This window comes from Pseudochaenichthys georgianus, unplaced genomic scaffold (genome assembly GCF_902827115.2).
Source record: "Pseudochaenichthys georgianus unplaced genomic scaffold, fPseGeo1.2 scaffold_267_arrow_ctg1, whole genome shotgun sequence".
Taxonomy (NCBI): domain Eukaryota; kingdom Metazoa; phylum Chordata; class Actinopteri; order Perciformes; family Channichthyidae; genus Pseudochaenichthys; species Pseudochaenichthys georgianus.
In genome coordinates, this window is record NW_027262956.1 from 351888 (window position 1) to 366783 (window position 14896).

Sequence of the window (14896 nt, forward strand, 5' to 3'; positions counted from 1 at the left end):
TCCCGCCCCCTCTCCAGCGCGTCTTGTTTGAATGACAGGAGCAAACACAGCTGACAGCCGCGGTGAAACTCAAGCGATTAGAGCGATGCGAATATTGGGTAGTCTACCATAGTATTTACATGGAAATAAGCCCCTTAAAAACCATGAATTAATAAAGCATTAATTCTGTGTTCACTCCTGTGATTCAAAAAAGACGCTGGAGAGGGGGCGGGCCGGATCTCCATGTAAATCCTATCGGAATCGGATCGATCAGGCTAAACTAACCTGTAGCTGCTCCGTCCACACTCACAACAACATCATACAGACATAAATAAAGCAGTGACTGTATTCGCCATGATATAGACAGTCTGTGTTTTGCATATCTTTAATTTTTGTCCAGTTTCTGAATAGATATGAGGAGCTGTGAGCTCTGAGTGTGTGCTAACAGCTAACGGCTGATGTGTTGGGCCAATCACGAAGTCATTTCTTGATTGGCAGCAAAAACAACCAATCACAGCAGTGCTTCTCTGGCTGGCTCTGTCCAATCACAAACAATAAGTGTTCTCCCTAAGGAATACCCTTTCCGTCCAATGTGAAATGCTGCAGTGTTTTTTTAAATGCTGCGGTGTTTTGTGAAATGCTGTGGCGTTTTGTGAAATGCTGTGGTGTTTTGTGCAATGCTGCGGCGTTTTGTGAAATGCTGTGGTTTCTTGCACTTCAGGGCCACCGTACAATAGAGATGTTGATATTTTAAAGTAAATTCAGATGGAACATAGTAAAAACATGTACATTCTAATGTCCGCCTAAAAAAACACATTACTTATAGTGAAAACCACCCTTGAATGATGAGTTTAGTAGACTAAAAGCTTTAGGAATCCAAACTATAACATATAATAAGTACCCTGTATCAAGATTGATGCAAAACAAGTGAAATGTGACCTTTTTAGAGAGGTTTAGAAAAATAAAGTCCACCTCACCTCTGGGTAATTTGGGAACCATCAGTTCCATTTGAACGTTTTCACTGTAAAAATCATTTTATTACTTTGAATTATCACTATAGGTATTCATTCCATCCAAATACAACTGTTGTGAAAAAATAAATAAATAAAAATAAAACAGAGGCTACTCTTATATCCTCGAAATCGCGTCATTTTCAGGAAACAACGTCTAAGGAAGTTTAATATTTAATAAACTATGAATATTTTATATCCATAGAACGGGAAAAAAACTAATTTAACTGATCTTTTTCATTTATTTTTTCACAAAAACACACAATGCTAACAGTGAGCCTCTGAATTAGCCCTGAGCGAAAAATACTAACCTATTACTGCACCGAAAATCACTCCTAGCTCCCTTATTACTTATCCTAGCTCAATATCCAACACATTGTTTATGACCACAAGGAGACACAGAATCTAACGGTGCCCACCTCAAAACTAAAAGATACAAACTAGCGAGGTTACCAACAAAAACGTACATCAAAACAAGTGGCGCTAGGTATTAGCATTAGCACTGCACACACCCACGGCGTGTTCCAATGAAAAGCATACATATATATAAATAAAGTATAAAGTATAGGTCAACACATTTCAGTATAACACACCAATTGCGATATTACTCACGTTTGACACCGTGGAGCAGGGTTTCTATGTAGCCTACCGAGAAGTGGGTAGTTTAATGAGTCTGTTGACGACAAAACCTCCGCGCACACAGACAGCCAAGGCAAGCTACCTGAATTAAGTCTCTCCCTAAACCGGCAATACCGGAAATGTGACATCCGGTTTGTCCTTCACAATAAAGTTTTTCAAAAATAAAGGTACATTTAATATTGACGTATCAAATTGATTAAAATGTCTTACACAACACATGTATCGAGACAATAAATGAACTGTTTATATAGTCGATCAACACTGTGTATGTTACTCATTACAGGATAATCACATGGCACTAAATCAGACCGGCTGTTCTCCTCTGTTTACATCCTGCTGGTTTAAATTATGTGTTCTATAGGCTCTGTGCACAAGATTGAGTTGAGTAGTGAGCCATTCGTTTTTTTTCATGGTGAGATGTCTGCTGAGAGGTCCTTGTATACCTCGCTGACTTTGAGGACATCTGGGTCTGGCAGCTCCCCCCGCACGGCCTTGTAACGTGTACTCCTTTGAACACAGCTACAATTACTTAGGACAATATATATTACCTTACACCATCAGCAACTGTAAACTGCTTTGGCATAGTGGAAATGAACACCATGTCACTCACTCTACCTGGTTTCACACACTATTAATTACACAAAATAATTGTCAATTTAATTGAAAAGGTCGTTGATGCAATATACTAAATCAGCTCTTGGCACAAAGGAAATACTCATTAAACCATGGATTGGCTGTGAACACATACTGTTCTATTGTATTGCATAGAAAGATGTGTTACTGTTCTGCTTGTAGTGGAAATACTGTTTGTAGTCGTAGATAGAAAAACAAAGATGGAAAACATTTCACCATACATTGTTTAGTAGTTTTATATGTATTGGGTGTTTATGGTTAATGTGGGAAATTAATAAGCAGAGCTGTTGCTGGTAAATTTGTGTGCCATTATAATAGTAATGTGTATACAGCGTTTCGTGAATATCTGGAAAAATATCAAAAAAGTCATTTGAGACTGGTACAGAAATGGTACATTCTCTGTTAGCCTACGTTCAACCCGATTGAGCTAGCAACTATTTTATTCGCAATTTAACATCATATTGGATATGGGCTTAACTTGTCCTGGACTGGAATTTTTCCGATCTTTTCCCGAGGAGGTGTTTGCGAAAAAGCGCTTAAAACGCATGAATAACACCGATATTTCAAAATGGCCGACTTCATGGGGGGCGGAGATAATGGAAGCCATTTTGAAATATGTCCGCATTTCCATGAGGAATTTCTGTGCCAAGTTTTGGGTAGTTCGAAGAAACTATATTTGACTACCGCACAATAGGGGGCGCTACTGAGCCATATTTGCTAAAACATTTTTTTCTACAGTCTGGAGAAGGTTGTGGGCTGTGACATGCGTTCCGAATTTAAAGGCCGTAACTCATTTTTCCCCCTACTTATGGCTCGGTACATTTTTTAACCCTTCGATTTCGAGAAAAAACTGAATAGGACACGCCCACATTTTTCATTGGTTGCAACCCTTTAAATCTAAGTTTATACTCACCCTGCCAGTATGTCTATTACAATATATATTTTTTTAGTCCATCGGTTCTTGAGATATAAATTAGTTGTGTTTTTGGCGCCCCCTATTGTTCGAAATGAACATTGTTTGTTGTGCCTATTTCCCAAGACACACTGAACCTATCCACCGAAATCTGTGATATTTGGATATATTTTGGATGAATTGTGAGCATTTATGTGTAGGCCACACCCTTTCGCTAATACATTTTGATTGATGTCGGCCACATTTTTCCACACATCGTGCTCATTTTATACGGTAATGTGTCTGCCCCTCCATTGATGCTGTGCACTAAGTTCGGTTTGGAAAATCAAGAAATTGGAATTTAAGTTAATATTTCAATGTTTTTCACATTATGCTAATTTAAAAAAAATCAAAGTAGGCGGAGCTTCGGGATATGAGAGGACAATATGTAGAGCTGCTCCACCCGGATAAGTGTGCAAAATGTCAGGTCCGTCAGACTTACGCTGCGACTTTGTACATTTTTCGAAACACTGCATTTACACAGGTGGCGCTAGAGAGCAAGTTGAAAAATGTTCACCCATCGAATCCAGAATGTTAACATTTTCACCGGTCCTGGCGGCGTTGCCAAATGTCGCTACATGAATAGTGTCGTAACCCCCTCAAAAACAGGTCGAAAGTGCAGAACCGGTAAAAGAAGAATAATAATACTGACGATTTCAATAGGTCTTTGCACTACGTGCTCAGGCCCTAATAACCGCTTTGTTAGAAGTCATACGTGTGTTATATTGCAGAGGATAACAGATAGCAAGATATCTGTCATAAGACATGACGGTTAAACTGGAAAACTCAATACCTCCATATGTGTACAAGCAGAAAATCTCCAGGAAAAAGAGCGGAGCAGAGACAGTGTGGATGTCAGAGAGGATCTGAACCAGAAGGAATGGAAACAACCCTGTACTACCATACAGTTCATTTACAAACAGGCTGCACAGAAAAAGGTACATAGGTTCATGTAAGCTCCTGTTCACACAGATCACCACAATCAGAGACGTGTTGGCAACAACAATCGCAATGTACAACATGGCAGTTATCATGAAACACAAGTACCTCAAATATCCAATAAGCTTCAAGAATGAAATAGGATACAGTTAGTGAAGTTGAATTGGACATCATTCTTAGAGGTTAAACGTTAGTATAGTATAAGGTCGTTTTCTCAAAATGAGTTTTTTCTCCTACTCTGAGTTCGAAATGTCAACGTCAGTAGCATGTAGATACACCAAACCTTCCAGTTATATTCCTATCAATATTATGAAGGCTTTTACATAAGGGTTTGTTCATATTTCATCCATAGCCTGAATTATACAACATTGTATACCTAAAAACATGGCGAAAATTGATATTTTAGGGCTATTGACAGTATTTTCTGATTTATGGAGTGATAAAAAGAGATATCCAATATCCCTTCTGTAAAAGCCTTAGATACTAATATGACTACAAAATGAAACAATAATTTTGAACCTGGCTTTATCCAAAGTTCAGATTTTGATTCCTGAAATGTGTTAAAATATGTGCATATTTAATGAGATAATAGATAATGTGCATATTTAAACATGCTAATTCAGAAAACTTGTAATACAAAAAACAATTGCCTTATTGTAAGTAATTAACTGGAGATATTTCTAGCAGATACCTTTAAGTTAAAAAGATTACCCTATTCACCTGGGGTGTCTCGCCTTAAATTATTAATGTTATCATTAATATGGTTTCCTAACACAATGCACATAGTCTGGAGCTCACTGGGGTCCTGCATATGCTTTAATCAGGTGTTTTAACACTTGTTTCCATGAAAAGTATTTGTATTCACTATCATGGGGCTATATAAATCAAATTCCGGGTAATTCGGAGCACAATTGTACCTTTTTATTATTTAAATGTATTTGTATTATATATCTTTGGGCTATAAAAGTGACATTTCTGGGTGACTTTGTCCGTTTATGGAGCTTAGCCCACAAATCCTGGAGGTTCCAGGCCGAATTTGGGAGCTCATAGGCAGCCTGCGCCCCCCACCCATGGAAAGAAAAAAAAAGTAAAGAAAACGGTCAATTATATCTAAAAATTATCAAAAATTAAGTTTTAAAACATGCTCGAAGAAACGACTGAATGCCAACGGAGAAGAGGCTCCAAAAAGCTCAACCCTTCGGCGCTTCGGGCTGAAGCCCCGGACACTTTTCCACTCCCCCGTTGCAACTTACAACGGAGAGGGGAAACCAAGCCTCCCCTTCTCCGTCAAAAATATTCATTCATCTTTTTCAGACTACTGTCCGCACGATTTCAGAAACCTGGTTTTTGAGAGGACTCAGAAAAAAAACGGATGTGTGATTTCATGGAGGAATGTGTCCGCCATATGAGGCACTATTTTCGGATACTTTTTTTCATTTTCACCCATTTTCCCTGGTTCTCCAAAAACTTGAATCTGACTATTTTGCCTGTGGAGGAATGACATGGGAGTTGACCGGGTTATGAGGCACTATTTTCGGATTTATTTTTTACATTTTCACCCCTTTTTCCTGGTTATTTAAAAAAAAATTCTGTATTGGCCCCACGGCCTTTGTGCCGGTGCTCTTTCTGTCGGTTCCTCCAAACTGCGGGTTCGACTCTGATGGCCGGGAGGTTGTGCTGCGTGGGGGTAACCCTGCGTGTCTCTTACCTAGACCGATATGAAGCGTTTTCCAAGACGAACCGTCTGACTGAAGGGTCCCACCACAGGTTCCTTAGCGGGGTGGAAGTTCCACCTCCCCACTTTGCCGCGGAGTGCCAGGCAAACATCTGTTTCTCTAATCCTCCACTGTTCCATAGCGGCCTTAGTCGGCCGCGGCATTCAGCAATTGGCCTTGCTCCGGGCACCGGTTCCCTCAGGGACCATAGCTCGGTGGCTTCACATGATATAGGGTCGACCCTACTTCACCACAGGCTACCTGTTTGATCCTGCGTAACAACCACATATGCTTGTCTGCAAAGAGGGAACTGCCTGGTCCTGCCCTGGTGTTCCTCTACGGCTAGTGTCCAGCCGTCAGCTGCGGTATCAGCAAATTTGACCCGCTATCGGAGGGCCTCCTCCCCAGGTCCACGTGCCGGTGCTTGGCGGTCAGTTCCTACAAACTGCGGGTTCGACTCTGCTCCTGGAGCTTACAAAGATATGTGTATTTGTCTGAATGATGGAAATAAACAAAGAATGATATTTTACAGGACATGACGGAGATAGGTGTATTTTCCTAGCTTTTTGGAAATACACCAAATGTGATATTGCAGGGCAACACGGAGCTCATTTACCCATGTGATGTTGTGCAGTACATTACTGAGCTCATTTAACGACATGGAGTACCAGGGGCACTAAGGGGCACTAAGGTCTTACCCGGATGTCCTTATGTGTTTAGTCAGAGGGAGAGTGCTTAAGTTTGTGTACACAGCTTTGCCAGGCGCACCCACCTGTGGAAAGACGAAATATGACAAAACAGTTCAAGTGTGAACCTCCAGCACAAGGGGGGTGCCGTGAAGAAGGCCGAATATTGATGCTGATGGGCGTACGGTAAAGCACCGCAAAATCCACCCCCCTTTTAGGGTTTCCAGGGGCATGAGGTTCTGTAGGGTGTGATCATCTGGGTTTAGTCCGCGGGGGAGTGCTTAAGTCCGGGGGCCCGGGGTCTCACGGTGTGTGAGGTTATGGAAGTATGCATGTTAGGGAGACATACTGGAGCTGCTTAGTCCGTCCTTTGGGGCTCTGTGAAGGGTCACAGAGAGGTGGTTTTTGCGCTCTGTCTCCTGGAAGTGTGAAAAAACCTGTTTGCCCATGTCAGGGAGACATGCTGGAGCTGCTTAGTCCGTCCTTTGGGTCTCTGTGAAGGGCCACAGAGAGGTGGTTTTCGTGCTCTGTCTCCTGGATGTGTGAAAAGTGTTTGCCTTTGCCTGTGAGACCCTGCTAACAGCAATGAACCTGCTGCCAGCATTACTAACATATTAATCAGGCGTTTTAACACTATAGCCCACAATTCCTGGATGTTCCAGGCCGAATTTGGGAGCTCATAGGCGGCCTGCCATGCGCCCCCACCCGTGGAAAGAAGAAAAAAGTAAAGAAAACGGTCAATTATATCTTAAAATAATCAAAAATGAAGTTTAAAAAAGTTCTCGAAAAAAACACTAAGTGCCAACAGAGAAAGGGGCCAACCCTTCGGCGCTTCGGCCCGAAGCCCCGGACACTTTTGCACTCCCCCGTTGCAACTTACAACGGAGAGGGGAATCGAGACCTCCACCGTCAAAAAAATTCATTCATGTTTTTCAAGCTACTATCTGCACGAAATTGGAAACCCGGTTTTTGAGAGGACTCAGGAAAAAAAAGGCTGTTTCACATCATGGAGGAATGTGTCTGCTACATGAGTGCTTTGGCTCGGATACAATTGTTGCATGGAGACCCCCCAGTATGGTTCTTACCAAACTTTAAGTTTTTGAACTGGTCTCTGGAGAAATGCAAGGGGAGTTGTCAGGGAATTATGAGACACTATTTTGGGATACAATTTCTCCATTTTCACCTCTTTTCTCTGGTTCTCCCAAAAGATAACAGACTTTTTCTGACTCTGGAGGAATGTAAGGGGAGTTGTCAAGGAATTATGAGACACTGTTTTGGGATACAATTTCTCCATTTTCACCCCTTTTCTCTGGTTCTCCCAAAAGTGATCCCAGACTTTTTCTGACTCTGGAGGAATGCAAGGGGAGTTGACAGGGGAGTCGTGCGGGCTCATGATGCACTATTTTTGGATACTTTTTTTTATTTTCAGCCCTTTTCCATGGATGAATTGAAACTTATTTGTTTTACATTTCGGTCAATTTGACCCAGTTCTGGTACCGCATTGCCTGGAGGATAGGACCGAGAGATGACAGACTCTCTGGCCGCCTCATAAGTCACTATTGTCAGACACTTTCTTTGCTTTACCCCGGTTCTATCACACTTTCCTCCTTTGACCATAACACGTGTTTCCTGCTGGGGTACTGCCTGGTTCCGGGGCACCCCAAACCCTCTCATGGTCGGGGCACCATGAATTGATGCATCGGACTCAATGTTGCCATCTCCAGCCCCGCGTTGGTGCGGAGGTGGGACCATTTAACCCGGTGGTAACCCAAGTCCTCCCTTGGTCCGTGTACCAGGCATTGAAGCATCGGACCCATTGTTGCAATCACCGGTTACGCTAACGCATATAAATGGAGAAACATAAAATAATTTAAATACAATTCACTGTGTCTGTTTCAGTAAGGATGTCGTCCAAATGCCCGGTGTGCAGACTCTTCTATCTGGCTTTGAAAAAGCACCTTAAGCACAAACATGCAGTGCGGAACTTGGAGGAAAAAGGCATCATTCTTAAAATGGCCAGTGGCAGAATAAATGTTCGGACCAAACCCTGTCCCATCACAGGGTGTTCGTATGCTGGGAAGAAACTAGACCGTCATGTAACTCGTGACCACCCTGAGTTCTCCCGAGATGAGGCACATCAGGTCCTGGCAAGGCTAAATCATAGTGTGGCCCTGCAGTTGCTCCATGACCTCCGAGAGACTAATCCCATCATTGGAATGTCTACATCATTGGATATAGACAATGAGGAGGAATACCCGGTGCACCCTCCACCCTTCTCCCCACATACCGAATGTGACGAAGAGGACTGCAGGCAGGTGATGCTGGAAAATGTGGCATTGAGGGCTCAGAAGGATGCCCTCATTGATGAGGTGAAGACCCTGCGCTCCAGGCTGAAAAAGGGGCTAAACCCAGGAAGCAGAGTGCCACTTCTGCTGTGCTAGAGGAAGAGGAAGAATGTATACGATTTAAGGGCCTGGCAATCTCAAGTACCTCCGGCATAAACACAGTAGCCTCCGGCAGCAATACCCCTCTCAAGACCCCGGTCAAGACTCTCATGCGGTCCCCAGCAGCCTCCGGTAGTGAGACCCCTCTCAAGACCCCGGTCAAGACTCTCATGCGGTCCCCAGCAGACTCCGGTAGTGAGACACCTGTATGTCAGTCTACAATAAACTGAAAGCTAATCTGGCTAAGGACTGGCCCTCTCCTCACTGGTCCACTGGGAAGGGACGGGGGAATACCATGCGTGAAATCACGTTGCCTCAAAGCATAGAGACGTATATTCAGACATACAGGGATCATTGCGAGGGTGTCGCACCGACAGTAAAACGGAAAGAAAATTGTCTGTCCAAGGTCAGCCGGAAAAAGAACTTCCTCGTATTAATGGCCCATGGTGTTAACCGGCTGTCAGATTGGTTGTTCCTAAAAGACACGAAGAGGGTCCGTGGCTGGAGCGAATATATTGTAAAGTCGGGATAGAATTTGTTGACCTATTTGATTTGGTGTGTTTGGGTAATTTGCCTTGCATTGTGAATGTGTTTGTAGATAAGAATGACATTGGTTAGGGCTATTAATAGTGGAGTGTCCTATGGGGAGGGGCTTAACATGTATAAACCCCTGGCCACAAGTGTTTTGGAAGGTAGTCTGACTGTGGCAGGAGAGCAGAGAGGTACCAGTAGTGATGGCGAGATGAAGCTTTGAAGCTTTCCAGCCAATTGGTTCGCAAAAGAGTTCATCTCATGAGGCTTCATCATGGGCTTCATTTGAACACAAACCCCCTGTTGGTCAAAGTGTGTAAAACATGAAGATTGGACATCTCAACAGTGTGCTCTCTTATACCGAGTTCTCAATGAGTAAAGCCTTAGAATACCTCTAAACAACGAACATTAAATCATATCTTCATGTTAACAATATTGTATTTATTCCAGTTTAATGATTGTGATTGAAAAGCCTAAGGAGGCTGGTACACATTGCAAAGGGGGATTTATATTCCTTAATAATATTCGTAAACGTAACCATGTTGTAGCCTGAGAAAGGCAAAACCATAACAAAGAATACATTTATTAACTATATTATCTCATTTAGCTGTAGCTTTTATAAACAACAAAAAATACGTATTGTTCAGTCGTTGAACCAGGGACCCTGCGGTCATGAGTCAACTGCTTTCCAGCTGAGCCACAGCACACACACTAAATCTCCCTGAAAACACTGCAAGATATGTATTCCTGTATTTATTGATGTTTTTATTGATGATTTTATTCCTACATTTATTTATTCTTGTATCTATTTATACTTATGACATGTTCCGACCTCTATATAAGTGAGGGTCTGAGCTCTCTTAATTCCATCGTGTCACCGGGCCCGGGTACAGGAGGGGTAATATGGTTCTTGTTATACATCCATGGGTATTATGAGCGTTGTGGTTCAACGGTTCAACCGATCTGAATGGCTTCGTGAAGCAGTCACGTGGTATCGACAGGCAGCGAGGCTTCGTTTGTCATCGATGATGTCACTGGCCCAAAACGATACAAGCCTCGATACATGCTTCACAAAAAGCTTCGGGGATTACTCGACACGTGCTCCGAAGCCTCGGCGCAATACGTAACATCACTAGGTACCAGTCCTATGTCCGCGACCTGTATATATATATATTGAGGTTTTGTTTTCTTTATGTAAATCCTTGTTACTTTGTGTCTTTCAGAATTTTTTTTTTTTTTGCTTGACTGTTTTGTAACATATTGCTTATGGATTATCAGAAATCATTTCAAAGGGACACAGACACATTGGATTAACCTATGGATTAACTTCAGCAGCGTTTTTATCGTTTTAATGCCATTGAAGACCACTTTTGACCAGACTACGACAAAGGTAGGCCAATGTTTAAAAAATTAAAATGATCAGTTAGATGAGTTTATTCCCGTTACATGGATTTAAAACATTCATAGTTTAGTAAATGAACATGCCCTCAGACACTGTTTCCTGCAAGATGTTGCGGGAGTGCCCCGGTACCGGGGTCTCTCGGGCTTAACGGGTTAATCAGCACATTTCAAGACAGGATATTGAGAATCATTAACTGACACTTTAGTTATTAGACCTACCAGCTAACAGTTTATAACGGAGCACATGTTTACATCTGTTTCTTAGTTTGGACATTTGCAGTCCGTACATGACAGGGTTCATTAGTGGCTGTATGATGAGAAAATATAGTGACAGAATAATACGCAGCACACTGGGAACACCGCTCATATAAAATCTACTCTTAAGTACTTAAAAGCAGCAGCCAAAAGAGAAGTTGAGTAGGGAAACAAGGTGAGATGTGCAGGTACTGACAGCTTTCTGTCTGGTCTGTTTGGATCCAGAGAAACACACACTGAGGATCCTCATGTACGAGAAGAGGATTGGAAACAAAGGGAGAAAAACAGATAAAGCAGTGTTAAAAAGTCCATACATGTTGTTCACCTGAGTGTCAGAACATGCCAACTTCACAACAGCATAGTTACTAAAATACAAATAAATACATACATACAATACATTTATTATGTTTCCACAAAGTGTCAAACGGATGCTTAAAGATAACGTTATCGGCAACTTCACAAAAGAGTATAACCAAAGCAGAATAATGAAGATAACTGCTTTGTTAGAAGCCATCCGTCACAGTTCATTTACAAACAGGCTGCACAGAAAAAGGTACATAGGTTCATGTAAGCTCCTGTTCACACATATAACCACAATCAGAGACGTGTAACTCTACAAAAACACATGCAGACCGGATAAGAGTACTCCCAGGCCCCCTCCAGGATCCTTGCAAGAGTAAAAAGCTGATCCGTCATTCCACGACCAGGACGGAATCGTTCCTCCTCAATATGAGGTTCCACTCACAAAACAATTCTTACAAAACGGATGTGTCCCAGCACTTTCGTTCTAAGGCCTTATTACCATATTTAATATGTGATATCGGCGTGGGGTTAATAAGACAGTTATTGTTCCAGGGACTCAACCGACATCAGCCTGGCAATGCGTCAAAGCCACCTCACGTTACCTTTTATCTCATTACAACACAACACACATTACAGCTCAGCGTCTTTCTATCTGCTGAGTTTCCATATCTACATGTGGAGAGAGGACATCTGTTTGCAGGATGTGATGTAGGCTTTGGACAACAGTGAAGGATCCTGGGTAATTAAGTCCCATGACACATTTGCCATGACGTGATTTCCAACAATCCATTGTTTAAATGACTCTACAGAAACAACATTTTTATGAGTTTGCTTTGTCGATTGCTTTCACAACGTCAAGAGTGGGAATGTTTTATTATAATTTTATACTTTATGGATCCAGTTTGAATTGAGCAAATAAGGGATGAGATAACTGAATCAATAAAGGTTGCTATTGCTTTGCTGGTGACATTGCTCTTTTCAATAAAATTATGTATGAGTATGGGCCGTTATCATGATGTATGAATACAGTCATTTGAAGATATCTTCACCGCAATATAAAATAGATACTACAAAGATGCATTGTGCTAAAGGCTTGTTTATTTTTCCTTGTTAATTTTGGTTACACCAAATACCAAAAGTCCAGAAACATCACCGCCCCCACAAAGTGCTTTATAACATGATGCTTGTTCACACTGCACAGTTCACACTACAGAGGACTGTCCACATGATATGTTATAGAGACATCATTAAATGTACTATCAATCCCTACATTTCGTTTTAAATGTATAAAAAGGCAATATATTAATATAGGTTCATATATTCACTGTGTTTACATTAAGGTGACATTTGTCTGTTTATTCATGAATATTGGAATGCATGTGTATATAATAAAAACTATAAACACTATGAACATAGTACACATGTTTCTCATTTAATTAAAAAAATGTAATCCGTAAATTTCAAGACAAGATATTAAGATCCATTCACTGACACTTTAGTTATTAGTCCTACCAGTCAACAGTTTATAACAGAGCACATGTTTACATATGTTTCTTAGCTTTGACATTTGCAGTCCGTACATGACAGGGTTCATTAGTGGCTGTATGATGAGAAAGTACAGTGACAGAATAATACGCAGCGCACTGGGAACACCGCTCATATCAAATCTACTCTGAAGTATTTCAAAGCAGCCGCCGAAAGAGAAGTTTAGGAGGGAAACAAGATGAGGTGTGCAGGTACTGAGAGCTTTCTGTCTGGTCTGTTTGGAGCCAGAGAAACACACTCTGAGGATCTTAATGTATGAGAAAAGGATTGGAATCAGAGGGATTAAGATAGTGAGAACAGTACCAAAATATCCATAAATGTTGTTCACCTGAGTGTCAGAACATGCCAGCTTCACAACAAGGTAGTTACTACAATACAAACCATTTATTGTGTTTCCACACAGTGTCAAACGGATGTTTAAAGATAAGTTTATCAAGAACTTTACAAAAGAGTACAACCAAAGCAGAATAATGAAGATAACCGCCTTCTTATAAGTCATACGTGTGTTATATTGCAGAGGACAACAGATAGCAAGATATCTGTCATAAGACATGACGGTTAAATTGGAAAACTCTACAGCTCCGTATGTATGCAAGCAGAAAATCTGCAGGAAGCAGAGCGGAGCAGAGACAGTGTGAATGTCAGAGAGGATCTGAACCAGAAGGAATGGAAACAACCCTGTACTACCATACAGTTCATTTACAAACAGGCTGCACAGAAAAAGGTACATAGGTTCATGTAAGCTCCTGTTCACACAGATAACCACAATCAGAGACGTGTTGGCAACAACAATCACAATGTATACAATTGCAGTTATCGTGAAACACAAGTACCTCAAATATCCAATATTCAAATAAGCTTCAAGAATGAAATAGGATACAGTTAGTGAAGTTGAATTGGACATCATTCTTAGAGGTTAAACGTTAATATATCTGAGCACATATGAACTTCACAGTCTTAACTTACCACCCCCCCGGAGTGTGTCTGGAACTGTACATGAATGCAACATGAGCACATCACACACAGTTCAGTGTCTCTCACCTGCTGTGCTGCAGACTGCTGCAGTCCCTTCTGTCAGCTGCAGAGACTTCTGCTGCTTTAAAGCTTCCAGAACACCAGAACCCAACAGGCCAGGCCCCTTACCATCAGGACTCAGACCAGCCTATCATCAAGAAAGTCATGTTTGGGGCAGGTCAATCTTTAATTGACACATGTAAACGGTCAACAATGTTTGTTTTGCTTTGACCTATCAACTATGCTTTTGCAATATAGCATAACAAATGACATGGGGTTTTCGGTCCAAAAGTGTAAGTGATCTACTCTTTAGGAGGAGATTAGAAAAGTTCTCTAAAAATACAGGAAAAAGCACATTTTGATGGTCTACTTTTGGTTAGGCTGGCCTTATGAAAGCCAATGTGATATGTTTGTAATGATAAGAGCTTTGTGTGTATTGAATTGGTAAAATTATTTTCATCGGTTAAACCTTTTCTTTAAACCTGTGGCCAATCTTCTAAGATACAATCCTTATGTCGCAGGTTAAAACCATAACTTTCCTCTTCAGTTGCAACACACAATTCTTCGAGAGTGCTGGTTAACTACCCCGTGAAACCCTGTTATTTGTTTTCCTCTCACTGTTGCTGACTTTATATCCTACCAGCAGAAGCAGAATAAAATGCTGTTGGGGTACCACAAGGTTCCATTCTTGGACCATTACTGTTTTCACTGTACATTAATGACTTGTCTAATGTATGTCCTGAGTTGATTGTGCAAATGTATGCCGATGATAAGGTCATCTTTGAACACAGGAAGAACACTGAAATTATCTCGTCTTGTCTCTCAAAAGCTTTGGACAAGGTTCAACACT

The 14896-nt window shown here is 41.4% G+C and overlaps 1 protein-coding gene across 1 annotated transcript; it reads right to left on the reverse strand.

Moving 5' to 3' along the window:
* Positions 1–12982: 12982 nt before the first annotated feature.
* Positions 12983–13939, reverse strand: LOC117442079 (olfactory receptor 10A6-like). The gene has a single exon (XM_034078075.2). The coding sequence runs from the start codon at positions 13937–13939 to the stop codon at positions 12983–12985; it is 957 nt and encodes a 318-aa protein (XP_033933966.2).
* Positions 13940–14896: the final 957 nt, after the last annotated feature.

Coding starts and splice junctions, on each gene's coding strand:
- LOC117442079 (XM_034078075.2), bottom strand. CDS start 13,939: ATGATGTCCAATTCAACTTCACTAACTGTATCCTATTTCATTCTTGAA.